Here is a 16,561-nt window from a genome sequence, read left to right as displayed (position 1 = left end):
ACGCTCGGTGTCGTAAAAAATAATAAAACGTCAATAATCTCCGGGGCCTTTTCTATTTCGCAGAAATGCACTTTATACGTTGGCTATGCTGGTGTCTAATGTATCGATCCGCTTCTCCTTGTTTGCAAAGTCCAGCGGCGCTCAATTGGCCTCCTGGTAGTCGGCAAACTCAACAAGGCATGGACATTCTATTCATATTCACAATGAAAAACAACACACGACGCCTCGTGGAAATAAAACAGTCAAGTTTGAGCACTTTATTTACAAAATGTCCAACACAATAAAATAGAACATTTCAATATCGTCGGGGTCTGGTAATTTGATGAGTAACGACAGGAGACAATGAGTAGAAAAACCAAAATGACATGCTGGTGTGTACAATATTTGATACTTCGATAGTCTACGATTTTGCTTAAGATTCCACACAAGATTAACCATGGACACGTAATGGTGCTTATACACTATAAAATGCCCCATTTGTCCCCGATATACAATTAGATTTTTTTTTCAACAACCCTGTTTTGCCATCAAGTGCACTGATCTGTCCAATGTTACAAAAAGAAAAACACGTATAAATACTCGCTTATAAACGATAAATAATGTGCAATCATTAAATAATAAATAGATAAGAGCCCGAAAACGATTATTCAATAATCATGAAAATAAATAAATTCGATGATGAGGATGAGATCCTGACAAAAGAGACAAAAAACGGGACTAAAAGTCCTTCTCACTACTGATGAGTTTCTACGTTCATCATCTACTTCAAGTCAAATATTCAGTCCAAAATGCGCATTGCACTTTATATATGTATATATTTAGAAAAAAACAAGAACTCTCAGACATCCACCCCCACGTGTCCAATAACGTGAGAGGATTATTTAACAAAAAAAAAAATACACAATAATCGTCATATCAATACTGTGATGATAATAATGCACAACGACTCGCTCGGACTTATTCGAAGAATGAGGTAATAAAAAGAGCGCGACGTAATATTGGCACACACTCAGACAGATCCACACTTCTATTACAAGTGCGTGAGTTTGGGCGCTTCCTGAATCCTTCCCTGAGTGGCTTGGTGCGAGGTGAGGTCCGTGTAGGTGGGGTGGGGGTCACAGGGTCCGTGGTGGTGGTTCCCCGGGATCTGGGCGGCGCAGCTGTAGTCTACGCTGGTGGACGACGGGTGGGGAAGGTGGCCCAGGTTGAACACGGGGCCCGACGCCGGCATGGAATCCACAAAGTTCCCGCCCACGTACACGGGGCTGCCCTGCAGGTTAGCGCCGGCGAAGGTGGCGCCGCTCTGCATGCCGTGGTGCTCGTACTCGGCGTTCTGGTAGCGCTTCTGCTGCGGCATGCAGCCGCCCAGCGGGGCCGTGTAAGCGGCCAAGCCGTACATGTTCTGCTGGGGCTTGGCGAAGGGCGGAGGAGACGGTGCGTCGTAGCCCAGCGAGTTACCCAGTTGGCCGGAGTAGCCCATGTGATTAGCGCCGGTAAGCGGCGGGCTTCTATCCGGGGAGTGCCCCAGGGGCGAGTGCGCGATCCCTTTGGACTTTTGATCCTTTTTGTACTTCATCCTCCTGTTCTGGAACCAGATCTTGATCTGGCGCTCGGTCAGGTTCAGCAGGTTGGCCATCTCCACTCTGCGTGGGCGGCAGAGGTAGCGGTTGAAGTGGAACTCCTTCTCCAGTTCCACTAGCTGCGCGCTGGTGTACGCAGTTCGGACCCGCTTGGAAGCCGGCCCAGTCGGACTCTTTTCGTCGCTCACCTCGCCTGAGAAAAACAAAATGAATTTTTTTACCATGTGTCCAAGTGGAAGATTGTGAAACCATAAATCAATTCATGGTATTAATAAAGGTTCTATAGCAATATAGGTGATTAGGTGCAGTTAAAGCACCATCGAGGTTAAATGAGTGCAACAATTAATCAACACAAATCAAATGAGCAAGCACCTGCTCTTTGGAAAATAGTTTTGCCTATTATCTCATATGTAACTGACCCAACCAGTAACTGAATCAGAATCAACTAAGCTTGGTTTTCTTTGTCAAATTGAAATATTGCCCTGTTTTCTTTTATAATGGGGTGGAAATAAAAACAATATAATTATTAACAAATTCGTTACCTACCAACCTTATTTCAGTGTAGAAATTAGAAATGAGAATAAAAGAAAACTGTCATTAATTTCTTATGAGGAAAAACGCTATAGTGGTAAATATACGTCTTTATTCAAAATAATTCTTCACTGTTTTTTGAAAAGATAAAAAGTACTAGTAGTATCGGTACTTGGTATCAGTATCTATAAGTCAACAATTGGGTACTGGCAAAAGTATCTGTCTGGAAAAAAAAGTGGATAGACAGCAAATCAATCACTCCATGCAAGGAATATTGTTCATTTAATTAGAAAAAAGGGTTAAATGTTTTTAGTATCTCAATGTTATTAAAAGTGGAGTTAACGTTTGGCACACATTTGTATAGCAAAAAAATAACATGAATTAGACCCACATGATGATGCCACGGGCCTTATCCACCCACCAGCCCCCACCCCCTCCACCCCCGGGCCTTACGTTTGACACCTCTCGCCTGCATTATTACTTGGCGAGAGTGCCACAATATGCACAAGCATTTCCATCATACCAGCAGCTGGGCAGTTGTTATTCGTCTTCTGCTTGGCGTTCTGCCGGGTCTCCTTCATCCATGGGAAAATCTGCTTGGTCAGGGCGGGCGACGCGTTGTTGCTCCCCGCCGGAGACTTCTTCTTCTGGGGTGCGTTGCCGTTGGAGCCGGGCGAGGGTGGCAGCGGGGCTCCGGCCTGCTGTGGCTGCTGCTGCTGTTGCTGCTGCTGCTCCCCGGCATTGGACGCTTGGCTGCTGCTGTTGCTATTGGTGCTATTGTTGCTTTGGCTGCTGCCAGCACTGCTGTTGCTTTGCCGCATGCAGTCCCCATTTAAGTCACTCTCCTTGAGGGTCAGCGGCCTGCCGGAGGGGGTCTGGATGGGACACACGGAGCCCTGGTAGTCCGCATCGATGTTTGCCGCGGGGTAGGACTGGTGCGCGTAGTTGTACGAGTCAGCCTTGGGGTACGTGTAACCCCCGAAGAGTCCCGAGTTGTCGTAGTATGTTGCTTTCTGCATTTTTGTTGGCTCGCTCAAAGACAATCAAGCAGGCAGCGTCTCTCCAATGGCATCAGTGGCGGTGCTTGTGATTTTTTTTTTTTCACGTGATTGGCCTCCCCCACTTTGCCTCCAGTCTGTCACCTACACATCCCAAAATATGAAACACATTTTTAGGTTAAAAATCATATAGTTCCCAATCTCTCTGATGCACAGCACATTGCAGCACCAGTTCCCCCCCCCCCCCCCCTCCCTCCACGCACACACACAAAACAGTTAAAATTTAACTTGGACTCAAAAAGACTCTCTGTGGGGCTTTGGTGTGACGCTGAATCAGCATTTGACACGGCAGCACACAATAGCCTTTTCACTAATCACAAGCTCTGACAAAGCGCGTCGTGGAGAAGATGGAAAGACGCTCACACTCACATGGATCACCCAAATAATCTGTTAATATTAATAAATGAAATGTATGTGCGTGGGAGGGTATAATAGGTCGTTCATGTGGGCGTGGTTGGCACAATTTCATATGATCATTTGTCTTGTCTCTACACACCTTGCATAATCTAATACAATTGAATACATAACAGTCGAAGCAGTGCAGAGCTTTATTTCAATTTTAGCGTCTTGGTTGTAATATTTTGCACTAACCCATAAAATATTTTTTGTACCGCCTTCCCTTTCTCCTGCACGTTAATATATATATATTTTGCCTTGCCTACAAATTTCCCTGCGAATATAAACTCTGTGTTAATATTTAAGAACATTTTAATGTCCAAATATTGTAAAGAATTAAGCAACATTTTGCACAGGCGTTCAGGTAATAATCGGCGTCCTAAAAATCGCCTCGTAAATATCAAAAGCAGACTGTGTATAGTGTACGTTGGTGGTGCCGCTCGTCGTGCTGCATAACAATTGCACCTGTCACTGTGAGAGCGCCGCGGCAAAATTTATGAGCGCAAATGTGCGCGTCGTACACGCAGAGCAAAAACACACCACACACGCTCGCACACACACTTTGCACTCCACTACAAGTGCAAAACAACCAAGCGTAGGTGGAAGGCAAGCGAAAGAATTTCATATGGTGCCGAGCTGCTCTGATAAAAGCGGGCCCGTTGCTTGCAGTGCTGCACAATTAGTCCTCTGTTCGCCAGCGAGAAGATTTACGCAAATATATATATTTTAAATGGACTACTCATCGTTCAATTTTTACATTTTTACTGTACATTTTGTGCGTTGCAGCTCTTCGGATTTAGGAGGTGAATATAATGACATTTCCATGCCGCGTGTCTGTTTAGGTCACTGAAGGTTCACTTTATGTTGGGGCAAAAACAACAACAACAACAAAAGGCTTTGTTTACTGTGTGTGTGTGTGTTACTCACCAAAATCTGCGCAAATGTGTGTGACGTCCTTTAAACATTCAGCATCGTACCCAACTCCACCTGTAAAATATAAATATTTTCTCACTGTCTCAATATCGCATATTGTATGATCTAAAAAATTGGACGCGCAATTACATTTTTTTTTTAAAACCTCTTGTTTTTTTCAAAAAGCAGTGTGTCACGTGATGCATTTAAGACCCCCCCAAAAGAAAGTCCTACATGTGCACTTTAAACAAAGACGATATTTAGCAGTCATAAGCAGTTTTTACCTGACCTTTTGGGTCATGCGGCTTTTAAGTCGACGTTTAATGAACAACGAGGAACGGTTTTAAAAGCTTGAAGTAGAAGCCCAAAATGCCGCAAACTCCAACGTCGCTCCACAAGCGCACACTGATGTCAAGAAATTCGACCTTGCTATGGGTAGGAACGGCTAAAAGACGGCTCGAATGTGGAATTATTTGTAAAAGCGGGTCGATATAGAGCCGCTCGAGTGCTCGGGGCCCACTGGGCGACGAGTAGCAGACATGCTCGCCTATTCAAGGCGCAGTGTTCCTCGCCTACGCGCTGCTACGGTAAGTTTGCTCCACACAATGGAGCCGACTCCATGTAGACACTTATTATCTCCACGATGGAGTTGCGAGAAGAAAAGGAAAAAATATTGAAATTAGTCCCGAGTGTTTTGGTGAATTACAATACATTTGGTGAAGTTAAATATTTCCTTTTAATTTGGAATATGAAGCTACTGTTAAAATAAATGATTATTAAGACGTTTAAGATGTCCTTAATGCGAGAATAAGAATTAATAAATTATAATATGGACATTTTAAAATAAAAAGACGACAGAAAATGTGAAAACGGCGCAAAAATCGAAATGCTTTTCCTTTGTCTGCGAATCCTCACACACAATTTGAGGTTTTTTTTTTTTTTTTTTAACAAAGCCGCGCGGCTCAAACCACATAAATCACGCCGAACGCCATTGTGACGATAAGACAACAAATTAATGTGATTTACGATCCGGGAGTCAAAAAGAAGAAAAGTGCCTTCTACTTTTCCCTTCGCGCTGGCTCGCGTGGAAATGAGCTGAAAAGTGCACCGGGTTCCGTCTCCATCATATTTGGCTTTTCCTCTTCCAAAAAATAAGAAGCTTCCTTTTTTTTAGTGGGGCTCTGCATCCGCTGCATCCGCGAGCGCTTTAACGAGCGTCCTCCGCGTGGAATAAATCACGCTTGCATCAAATTAACCTGCTTAAAGGTTGCTTTGCGCCATGCAGCTGCTTACCTGTGCGTCAATTCATCATTTACAGTAACAAAAAAAAAAAAAAAAAGCCAACGCGAGCTCGCTTTCCGCGACTCCTTGTCGAATAAATCCTTCAGCTCGCCTTTTGTGTGCACACAATGCTGTCCTAAACTCGATCTTGCTCTTTTGCAGACATTTCCATACACCGGTGGAGACAGTATTCCCGAAAGAGTGCAGCGAGGACTCAGCTACCAATAAAAAGCCAACATAGGGTATATCCTTATTTCTGCACAGCAAGGAGAGGAGAGAAGGGGAAAAAAACCTTGCTAGCAATCAATCAGCAAATGAAATAGCAGGAATTCGAGTGTATGGCCCCCGTGTAGATTTGGGAGCTAAACAGTAGAATATTTGGTTTGGGGAGGAGGGGGGGAGCTTTATGATGACAAATAAAGGCACTGCCCTGCAAGATGCGAGCATATTTGTCCACGTGATTTGTTCTTCCTCCACCTCACCGATCCATTTGGACAAAAGGGCTGCGTTCAGATTGGTTCCATTCACAAAAATCTTGCAAACATTTCTTGCCACACGACTAATTTTACACGTATGGCATTAGGCAAGGTATAAGGCCATTGTTCTTCAGCATTGACAGGCAAGCGCGTCTTTCAATAACACAAGCAATGAGCGAGCATTTGTCACGAGAAAGGTTCGGAAGGCTTTTGTGCTTGCTGTGAAGAAAAAGATTCAGCATATGTTCACAGGGTCATAAAAGTGAAAGATTTACAGTTTTCGCGTCCCCCCACACCTACTCCCCTCCTCCCCTCCCTCCCTCCCTCGCAACCTTTCAGGAATTACTGGGGGGTGTTTTACAACGCATGCATAAGTGTCAAAGTTCCATTTATACACATTTTTAAAATTGAATTCGTGGCAAATGAATTTGAGCATCCGCGGTGAGCATGCACATCCACAAATGCGAAATAAGTGGCCAGGCAAGATGCAGTAAATAATCGGACCTACCCGAGCATCCATCGGTTCGGATGTGTCGCTCCTGACGCTGCTGTGCTGCTTAGAAGCTATTATTGTTCCCCCCATGCACCCCACTTTCTCCTTAGGAAGATCTTTTCAGTTTTTCAAGTCTAGATAGAGTCCTCGCGATTAATGACGACGCCGAGCTTCGAGGGGGGCAACGGGGAGCTGCATTAATTATCGGGCCGGTCACGTGATCTGAGACCAGAAAGGGGGGGAAAGCAAGCTTCCGGAGAGATGCTGTCGGCGTGGATTTTTCTGCGAATGCTACCCCCCAAAAAAAGACGACGTGCTGTTGTTGTCAAGAAGGAAAGAAGGCGGAGGGAGAGGGGAGAAGACTCAAATATGGCCGGATGGGGAGAAGCGGCAGCGGGGAAGCAGCCTTGGCGCATGCGGCTGTCATTGGAAGTGGCACGGCGCCTATGGCTGCCATTTATTGGTGCTCGCACATGTAGGTCAGCGCGGAAGCTCACCCCAACACGTGTAGTCCAATCACACACTTTTCTCATACAATCATATGCGAATACTAATGGGGGGGGGGGGGGGTGCCTTGCATCCATCCATCCGACTATCGTATAGATGGTGTGATGCGTTCAAGGACATCAATTTGATTTGATTTGGAGACATACGGGAGAGTGTGTGTGTGTGTGTGTGGGGGGGGGGGGGTAGGTAGTTGAGATTCCACATGTCTTATTCGAGGCCTTTTGTGTGATATGAGCTTCAACAAGGTGTGAGGTCTTTTCCTAGTGGTGCCATTTGAAATCATGCTGAGGATTTCACTGAAGCAAATACTCGTGTCCCACTTAAAATCAAATCAAACCGTGTTTCAAAAACCACCGCTTGGATAAAAGCACATAGCAATCAATTGATATTAATACATTTATTTTTAATTGTAGATTTTTCTCCAACTCCCAACCTGGCATGCAATGGATGCCTTCATTAGAGTGCACATGCATGCGTAAATTTGAAAATGGTGGTTTCCGCGCACGCTTTTTGTTGTTGTTGATTTTTCCCAAAATTTCAAGGTAGCATACTTTGATACAATTTTGAGTTGGGCGGTTTAAAAAAATATTTTAATTTATTTTAATGTGATAATTGTCTTGTATTCCTCCCCTGACGTTAAAATATTAGTAAAAAATAGTAAATTGTTTTGGAGCAAACAACTTTTTGTTTTTTGTTATACTTGTCGTTATGAATATCAATAGTTTATATTTTGAACTTGTTCCAACTTAAATTATTGTTCAACCCCCTCCCTCTCATGGAAAAAAAATACAAGTCATGTATTTTTAAATGCAGTTCGCTGGGTAAAATTCAAATTTCAGCCCCCTCAAATCGAATCTGATATTTTCACTTCAGACGAACGTATCACTGCCACCTGACATTTTCTGCCATTGAAGTTTTGTATTGTGATTTTTGTGTGTGTGCTGACTGCCTTACAAGACTGCGTTTGCATTTAGAAAAAAAAAAGAAAGGAGACAATAGAGAAATGAGGACAATGCCAATAATTTAGGAACAGTAGAGAAGTTAAGACTATTGACCCGCGTAAAAAAAGAAAATAATACGTCCCTGTTGTGTTAAATGTACGAGTATTTATTCTATACAATATGTGCATTCTGTGCTTTTCGTGAAACCGACAACGTTACGGGTAAATTGATGCGTAAAAGAAGACGAGCCAAAAGGCGCACATTTGGCCGATGTTTTCCAAAAGCGCCCCTGCATGTGGCACCTCGGGCGTCAAAATGTAACAAAAATAATAAAAGAAAAACACTAAATATTGTTTTTTAAGCAGTGCCGAAACGCATTTTACTCATCATTGTTATTATTCTTTTCTTTTCTTTTCTTTTCTTTTTTTTATACAATTTTTTCATTTGAATGATTGAATCGCGGTTGACTGAAATCAGACACTTGTCTGCCATCATTTAAATGCATAATCAGTAGAAATCTTTATTTGTTTCCAATATACATCTCACATCCCGGTGCACAAATACAAAGTAGAAAGCATGTACAAAAATAAGACCAGTAAAAGACATTGCATTAACAATGACGCCTGCAAGAGAACATCGGAGGTCTTTTTTTTGTGTGGGGTAGTTAAGAACTCCGTTGTAGAAATCACGCACCGATTTGCTTTGGATGCTTCGCGGAGTTGTTTGTGAGGGCGAAAAGGGAGAAAATGCAGCTCGTCCTGCCGGGTCAGGGGGTGTCGGGGTCATCCCTTGCGGCTTGAGCGTGTCCCCTGGATGAACCTGCCAACCGACCTTCGCCTCAAATACCTCCCCGGCAAGACCTCCATGAGCTGGGACAGCTTCTAGGCCTTCTCTTGTCTTCAGACAATGACGGGTTTAAAACAAAACCAAGAAGGAAAAAAAAAAACGGTCTTTTTTTTTTTTTTTAATCTGGCTTGTCACCCCCACTTCTTTGTGTAACTAAAGACAAAATACATTCTCACATTAAACTAAGACGACATAAAGCCATGCACAAATGTGTAATTTGTAAAAGATTACATATCATTCATTTCATCGTGTGTGCGCTGTACGAAAACGTCCACTTTAAACCGCAAATAAATAAAATTCAACATTCTCCTAAATTTCAAACAAACTCGATGTCATGCGGGAAGATTTTGAAAACGAAATCGGCTTGGCAGATAGGAACATATCAACAAAGAAACGTAATAATGGCTATTTGTAAGGAATGTTCTTTTCAAAGAAAACAAAACGTTTATAGTACAAAATAAGTTAAAACAAACAAGCAACGAAGACGAGCGATATATATAAAAACGAGATTTGTTTTCCTGCTTGCGATTTTCCTTCAAGTGTATTGCGCGTTTGTGAGAGGCGCTTTTTTTTCTTGCATGTGTGTAATTTGAACGAATGGGCTCCCTGTGCGAAATAAAGCTACTTAAGACTTTAAGCCAGCGTGAACTCACGAGAGACGACATTCTTAAATCCACAGAGCCCCCCCCCCCCCCCCAACCCCCAAAAATAAAAAATATTTTTAAAATAATGCTTGAATTCGTGGCGCCATATGCAGGAAGTGTGTCGAACCTCTCCGGCAAAATACTGATTGATTTGCTTTTTTTTTTTTTTTTTTTTTTTTTTAAGTCTCAGGTTCAGGACAACACTGATTTTTTGTTGTTAAATTAAAAAAGCTCAAAAAACGACTTCAGTCCATGCAAAAAAAAAAAAAAAGTCAGATGCAAATGAATTTGTCTTGGTTTATAAAGACGTGATGTCAGTACTGTTGTCCTTGTGGAGGCTTTGCAGGTGGCCGTGGGTCGGCACCGACCTGCCTTTGGTGTTGGGCAGTTTGTGGTCCTTCTTCCATTTCATCCTTCGATTCTGGAACCAAATTTTGATCTGTCTCTCTGACAGACAAAGCGTGTGAGCGATCTCAATCCGGCGCCTTCTGGTCAGGTAGCGATTAAAATGGAACTCTTTTTCCAGCTCCAGAACTTGCTGGCGCGTGTAAGCCGTCCTTGAGCGTTTGGGCTCGGAACCGGTGTAATCCGGATTGACTGTAAGGAAAATATATATATTATTTAAGAAGTATGAAAAGTGGGATCATATTTGTATTATTTTGCGCGCAAAAATAACGCACTTGCAACCACCCTTGGGGTTTTTAGGCTCTCTTGTTTCGCGGCCTGTTTCGCCCCCCCTCCAGCTATCAAATTTACGACTCGTGTAATTGGCAAGGCCTTTCAAACGCTCCCATAAACATCACACCGGGTGATTTCCAAAGCGCGCTTACCCGTGGTGACGTGCACTTTCTTCATCCAGGGATAAACTACCGCGGGCTGCTTCGCTTGGATCCCGTTTGGACTCTTGGAGTTCTCCTGGCCTGAACACGTCCTGGCTCCGGCCACATGAACCGAGTCGCCCGGCTCCGTCTGCGCGCCGTACGGGCTCGGTTGTCCGGCTCTATCTTGGACGTGACCCCGCGGCTGCAGCGGAGACTCTTGCACTGTGGTGCATCCGAACGCTTGCTCCGTGTAGTTGGCGCGTGGGTAGATGGCCGGGTGCTGAAAGTCAGCGTCCTGCGAGGGGTTGAAGTAGTCCGAGCCCTGCTCAGGGATGTAGTTATTCTGGGAATATTCCTCGCAGGGAGGAAATTTGGGGTCCACATACTTGGAGTTGACCATATACGAACTCATGGCCATTAATTTGTGAAGGTAGAAAATACTAATTTTTCTCCAGTTGTCTTTTTTCCTGCCTCCATAAAGCCCTCCTACTTTGGTGTCAACTGAATAAAGTTAGCGGACCATGTGACTGTGCGGGCCAATGGAGGTGACGCTGCTGCTCGCACGGGTAAACAGACAAGTAAAGAGCAATTTCATCCTCTCCAAATATGCGCCTAATTAGACTCCTGCAGGAAAAATAAACCTCCAAACATCTGCTTGCGTGCACGTCTAGAAAATGAAGGTCCACTCCGGATAGAACAAAATCACTTTATACCTCAAATTATGCTCAAAAAGGAAGATAAATACAAAAAATGTAAAAGCCTGCGCCTCCAAGCTCTCATGTGCTTGTGCTGTGATGTTGAAAAGCGACAAAGAAGAAGCCCCAAGCGGAGTGAGGACAATTGATGGCGACTGTCTTTGTCAAGGAGGGGGGGGGGGGGGGGGGGGGTCATCCAAAAGTTACACCAATCTCATCCCTTCATCTGCTGCCATGTCTCGCAAACAATTGGCCGCCTCTGGGAATCATTCATTAGGCGCACAAACAAAAGCAGGGAAGGCGTGTGCATCCAAATACTGTCCCAAAAACTATTCGTGTCATTTTGGTCTAAGGCAGTAAATAATGCTGGGAAAACTTGTAAATATCATTTATTGACAGTTTTTAAGTTAGTTCACTCAAAAACAAGTTGTTTTGAGTTGGGGCGGGGTCAATATATGACAACACTGCAGTAAATTATTTGTTGTGAAAAGGCGAGACAGGCACCTGCCATAAAAACAAAACTTACAACATTCAATTTAATCGTCCAACTTCAAATCTTATCAGTTTGTTGCTTTGAAATTTGAACTTCCACGTTTCAATTCCAAAATGTTCATGCAGACATGATGCTCAAAATGCCAGAGGATGCAAGGAAGTCAATAGATCGAAGTCTTTTCATCGACCATATACTCCCCTAGAATCGAATCTGTGACTGGGCTTGCATCACACAAATTCGGTTCTACAGGGTATATATAGACGACGGCAGGCTTTCCTAAAGAGCAAATCAACATGCGTGAAACGATCCAAGAGACGAGTCATGTCAACTTCTTCATTTGGAACCCCCCCCCCCCAAAGACTTCCTTCCCGTGTGTGTGTGTGTGTGTTCTGTGTGTGTGTTCTGTGTGTGTGTTCTGTGTGTGTGTGCGTGTGTGTGTGTGTGTGTGTGTGTGTGTGTGTGTGTGCGTGTGTGTTTTCCTGCAATTTCCACCATTTGCCTGCATGTTTGATAATGGCTCGGTTATTTTGGCTTCTTTTTAGCATTCCTCACAATTAGAATTGTCAAGTGAGGGAAACAAATGGTTGGTTTATTCTCCCTGCAGTTAGAGTATTTTCTCCGAATATAGCTGATTTCATGAAAATTTTATGCAACAGTTTGTCAGTTTCTTTCACTTTTTACTTTGGTTCCTTTTATGAATCTTTAAATTGGTGGAGAAAACAAGTCTCTTGCCACCTTAAGAATGCAAAAATCAATCAAATCTCTTTAACTTCATGTTAGCATTACAGTCAATTTTCTGGAGCTAATTTAAGTCATATTTTATTTTTTTAGTACAGAAACTATCCACATGATGCCAATAAATCCTTCAAGATTAACTCAATCTTTATCCAACTTGCATGAATTATTTCACCTCAAATTTAGCATTGAAATTATGGAATAGTGGCACATTTCCTTCAGGTTTTAAATGAAAAAAATAAAGGTTCTAAATATGGAACTAACTAATGGTTATAAATACCCTCCTTAATTATTAGCCCTATTTTTTAATCGAAATAACTATTAAACAATAGACAGCCAAAAATTAACCCATAGGAAAACATTGCCTCTGAAGCGCCTTTATTTTTCAGTGTAAACAAATTCTTTCTCATCTAAATCTATAGTTTATCTCCACACGGGCTAGTTAACCCGTTGGCCCCCCAAAATTATTTTTTTTCAGGCCTTCTGACAACTCAAAGGGGGCACAAGTTGAGCAATCCCCTTTTTAGCCATTAACTATAAGCTCAGTGGCAGCTACTTACACAGCTCGGCATCCAAGCTTTCACTCCTACTGATTAATTATTGTGCATATCAAACAGCGTTGATCATTTTTCTTCGATTTTCTCGTCACGTTGCTCCAATGATAAGAAAGAACATCCATTTGAAGTGTGCATGTGAATATAAAAGAAAAGACCCTATGTTTTTAACTTGGCAAAATTCGTTTCAAATTCGTTGAAATATAAACATAAAAAAAATAAATACAGCAGAAATAGCACACATGTGTTATTAAGTAGTGAGACAGGCTGACCTGTCTTTCACCTTGCCCAGGCCAGCCAGCACTTGAGACGGGTCAAAGCCGAAATGCAGCACAAAAGAATCATACAGTCAGCGTTTTTCAACTAAACGCTCAAAGCCAGTGTTCTTGGCCTCTTTTCACTCAGCACTCTTGCACGGATTTCTCCCTTTCAAGAACTTCAAATAGGAGGCGGATTTTTAATGCCACATAGCACGCTTTTAAAATGAGCAGTAAATACGCTTTTATGCATTAGATCTCTCGTTTTTTTTGTTTTTGTTTTTTTTTTAGAACTAATGTTAGGCACATCGGGCCCTTAGGGCTGTAGGCCACATGTGACAAATATTATTTTATTTTTATACAATAATGTGATTATTCTCGTTAGAACGCAGAACATTCACGCACCAAAATGGGCTAAAGAGTAGCAGATAAACAAAGCTGGAATGCAACTCAAGTCCTGATTAGAGACGCTACACTAACACAAATAAATACACGTTGGATTTAAATCACATTTGAAACAGAAAAAAAAATCACTATGTGAATCACGTATAGAACGTCATCTCCCGAACCCCTCCCAACCCCCCGCTACAGCCGCCCCCATTTTCCTTTTCCACGCAGGAAACAGCGTTAGGTATGTGTGCGTGACATCATACGCCCAAGCAGCAAATGATAAAACGCCGTCTTACCGCAGTGCCAGCAACACACACACGCGCGCGCGCGCGCACACACATCAGCACCACCGCCAGCTCCCTCCAACTCCGCGGCAGACGCGCAGCCCCACGCGGCCGGCTGGCCACCCGGCCGGCCGGACGGACGCTCCTCTCCGGCCCATCTGGAGCCGTTCGCCGATACACAATGCGAATTATATTTTGTCTTGTCAAGCCACGGGCCATAAAGCAAACTTTAATGGCGTCACGTGTTTCCTGGCAGCCACTCACGAGACCGCGCGGGCCCATAAATAACCCTCCAAAGTTGCACTTCCTCGGTAATGGCTGTGAGGCTGCGGAGCATGCGAACAAGGAAGGAAGGAAGGAAGGAAGGATGGATGGAGGGAGGAAGGTCACAATTGTCGTGACACCACTGGAACACGCGTGCACTGAAATAGACACCTCTCATTTAAGCACCCAAGGATAATTTCCCTTCTAGTATTTTTAAATGTATTGTTGCTTAATTTATATTAACAATCATAATAATAATAATAATAATAATAATAACGATAATAGTAATAATAATAATAATAGCAATACATTAATATCATAATAATAATCATCACTAGTGATTATAATAGTAGTATAGTAGTTGTAGGGTCCAAATATGAATTATGGAATGGCTATTTCATTTAATTACCCCTAAAAATAATAGTAATAATGTAATGAGATTTCCATCCATCCATCCATTTTCTGAACCGCTCAGTCCCCACGGGGGTCGCGGGCGTGCTGGAGCCTATCCCAGCCGTCAACGGGCAGTAGGCGGGGGACACCCTGAACCGGTTCCCAGCCAATCGCAGGGCACACAGAGACAAACAACCATTTGCACTCGCACTCACACCTAGGGACAATTTGGAGTGCTCAATCGGCCTACCAAGCATGTTTTTGGGATGTGGGAGGAAACCGGAGTGCCCGGAGAAAACTCACGCGGGCCCGGGGAGAACATGCAAACTCCACACAGGTAGGGCCGGAGGAGGAATCGAACCCACACCCTCCCAACTGCGAGGCAGACGTGCTACCCAGTGCCCCACCATGCCGCCCGTAATGAGATTTTTTTCCAATTATTTTTGAACGTATTATTTTATTGTATTTTTTGCCACTTATTCTGATTTTAATGTATATTTATTAACTCTCATAATTATTAGAATAGTCTTCATATTTAAGTAATAATAAGTTACAGTAATAATAATGATGGCTGAGTGGTGGTAGTAGTACAATAATACAAATATGCATCAAGAAATGGACACCTCATATAAGTTGGCCTAAGTTTAATATTAACAATGTCCTTTAATTTTTTTTATCCGAATTTGCATTCATTCTTATTTTATTATTGTCATCATCACCATCTTCACCATTCATTACTATTTTATTAGTTAGTTATAGTAGTAGGAAGAGTAATAGTAGTAGTATCAGTGCTATTGACTATTATTAGTAGTAATGGTAGCAATAGTAGGAGGAGGAGTATGGTGGTAATAGTATAGCCGTGGCACTTATCATTATCATTGTTATTAGCACTAGTAGTACTAGTAGCACTAGAAGTATATTGCGCCAAACTGATTTCAGTGTTGCGCCTTCACTTGAGCTAAATGTCACCATAAGTAAACGTACTCAAAAAGTACATATAATACTCAAGTCATGATGATCTTGTTTTGTTTCAATCACAAATGTACTTAATGTGAAATTGGAGCCTGTTTAGGTGAACACACGCGTGACAAACAGGTGGACACGTTCGTTGTACCTTCTGCCATCTAGTGGAAGAACATTTAAGTATTCTGCCTGTCACTATACGTCGCTGGCATGAATAGCTGTAATTCGATCATCATTTTCGGACCAATTAAGTCAAATTGGATCAGCACACTTGATGCTCACTCATCGCGTTTGGGAATCACGTGACTCAAGCCATGTGTAGTGCCGCCCTCATAGTGACGTCAGTCAAATGCGCAGCCATTCCTCCTTCCTGTGTGGAACGTCATGATGATGACCTCTCCTACCCCTCACCAAACGTAAATTGCTTTCAGTTCAACCTCAATATTGTTGAATAAATACATCTCCGTCTATTTATCACTAAGCAATTCTTAAGCTAAATTCGGCCACAATTGTCCGAGATTACAGTCACGGACTGCCCCAAAACTCCTTTGAGAAAAGCCAAGCAAAAGTAGTCATGTGACTGTGCCTCTCAGCCAATCAGAGCGCAGCTTCATCGGCAATCAGAGGCTGACTGTTGGGCAACATTGCCTCCTGCTGGATACTGGGGTATTGCACCCCCTCCCTTTTCACCTCTCACGCCCTCTGAATATCTAAATGAACATTGTACTGATGCAAGAAACATTTTAAGGAGGCATCTTGTCGATATTTACATGAATTTGATCTTAATTTCGTTAGGTTTTCTTTGCTGCTGTTTGAGTGGCTAACTTGAGTCGTCTGTTTCCTGCAGTGTTCGTCTGAAGCCTTTCCAGGCCTTTGTGGGTAAAATATGTCCAATTGAACATTAAACGAAAAGCTGTGATAGAATATATTAAAAATATGACTTAATACATTACAAATATTGGTTTCATTCAATATAAGCGAAATGCAATCTGTATGGGTATTTGCAAGTCCTTTGTACAGCTTTTGAACTTAATCCAAGTGTAGTAA

At 42.8% G+C, this 16,561-nt stretch overlaps 2 protein-coding genes and 1 long non-coding RNA gene across 3 annotated transcripts; 1 reads left to right on the top strand and 2 right to left on the bottom strand.

Moving 5' to 3' along the window:
- Positions 1-242: 242 nt before the first annotated feature.
- Positions 243-3,130, bottom strand: hoxd3a (homeobox D3a). Its single transcript, XM_049727525.2, has 2 exons — positions 2,635-3,130; positions 243-1,773 (listed from the first exon to the last, which is right to left on the bottom strand). Exons 1-2 carry the CDS (start codon positions 3,128-3,130, stop codon positions 1,031-1,033), a joined length of 1,239 nt encoding a protein of 412 aa, XP_049583482.1. The 3' UTR covers positions 243-1,030.
- A 62-nt stretch (positions 3,131-3,192) lies between these two features.
- hoxd4a (homeobox D4a) lies at positions 3,193-12,034 on the bottom strand. The gene is made up of 4 exons (XM_068651617.1): positions 10,496-12,034; positions 5,771-10,262; positions 4,493-4,552; positions 3,193-3,253 (listed from the first exon to the last, which is right to left on the bottom strand). The coding sequence occupies exons 1-2, from the start codon at positions 10,902-10,904 to the stop codon at positions 9,964-9,966; spliced, it is 708 nt and encodes a 235-aa protein (XP_068507718.1). The 5' UTR covers positions 10,905-12,034; the 3' UTR covers positions 3,193-3,253; positions 4,493-4,552; positions 5,771-9,963.
- On the top strand, positions 4,725-6,196 carry LOC125973435 (uncharacterized). Its single transcript, XR_007483149.1, has 2 exons — positions 4,725-5,064; positions 5,921-6,196. It is a non-coding gene; the product is annotated as an uncharacterized lncRNA (long non-coding RNA).
- Positions 12,035-16,561: the final 4,527 nt, after the last annotated feature.

The sequence above is a fragment of the Syngnathus scovelli genome, chromosome 8, assembly GCF_024217435.2.
Source record: "Syngnathus scovelli strain Florida chromosome 8, RoL_Ssco_1.2, whole genome shotgun sequence".
Taxonomy (NCBI): Eukaryota; Metazoa; Chordata; class Actinopteri; order Syngnathiformes; family Syngnathidae; genus Syngnathus; species Syngnathus scovelli.
This window is presented reverse-complemented; position numbering and strand designations above follow the sequence as displayed.

Bases quoted from the DNA above. Each gene is read 5' to 3' on its own strand.
- hoxd3a (XM_049727525.2), bottom strand. From the start codon at position 3,130: ATGCAGAAAGCAACATACTACGACAACTCGGGACTCTTCGGGGGTTAC. The intron at 1,774-2,634 runs GTATGATGGAAA...TGTTTTTCTCAG, and splicing joins TAACAACTGCCCAGCTGCTG to GCGAGGTGAGCGACGAAAAG.
- hoxd4a (XM_068651617.1), bottom strand. From the start codon at position 10,904: ATGGCCATGAGTTCGTATATGGTCAACTCCAAGTATGTGGACCCCAAA. The intron at 10,263-10,495 runs GTAAGCGCGCTT...TTTTCCTTACAG, and splicing joins GAAAGTGCACGTCACCACGG to TCAATCCGGATTACACCGGT.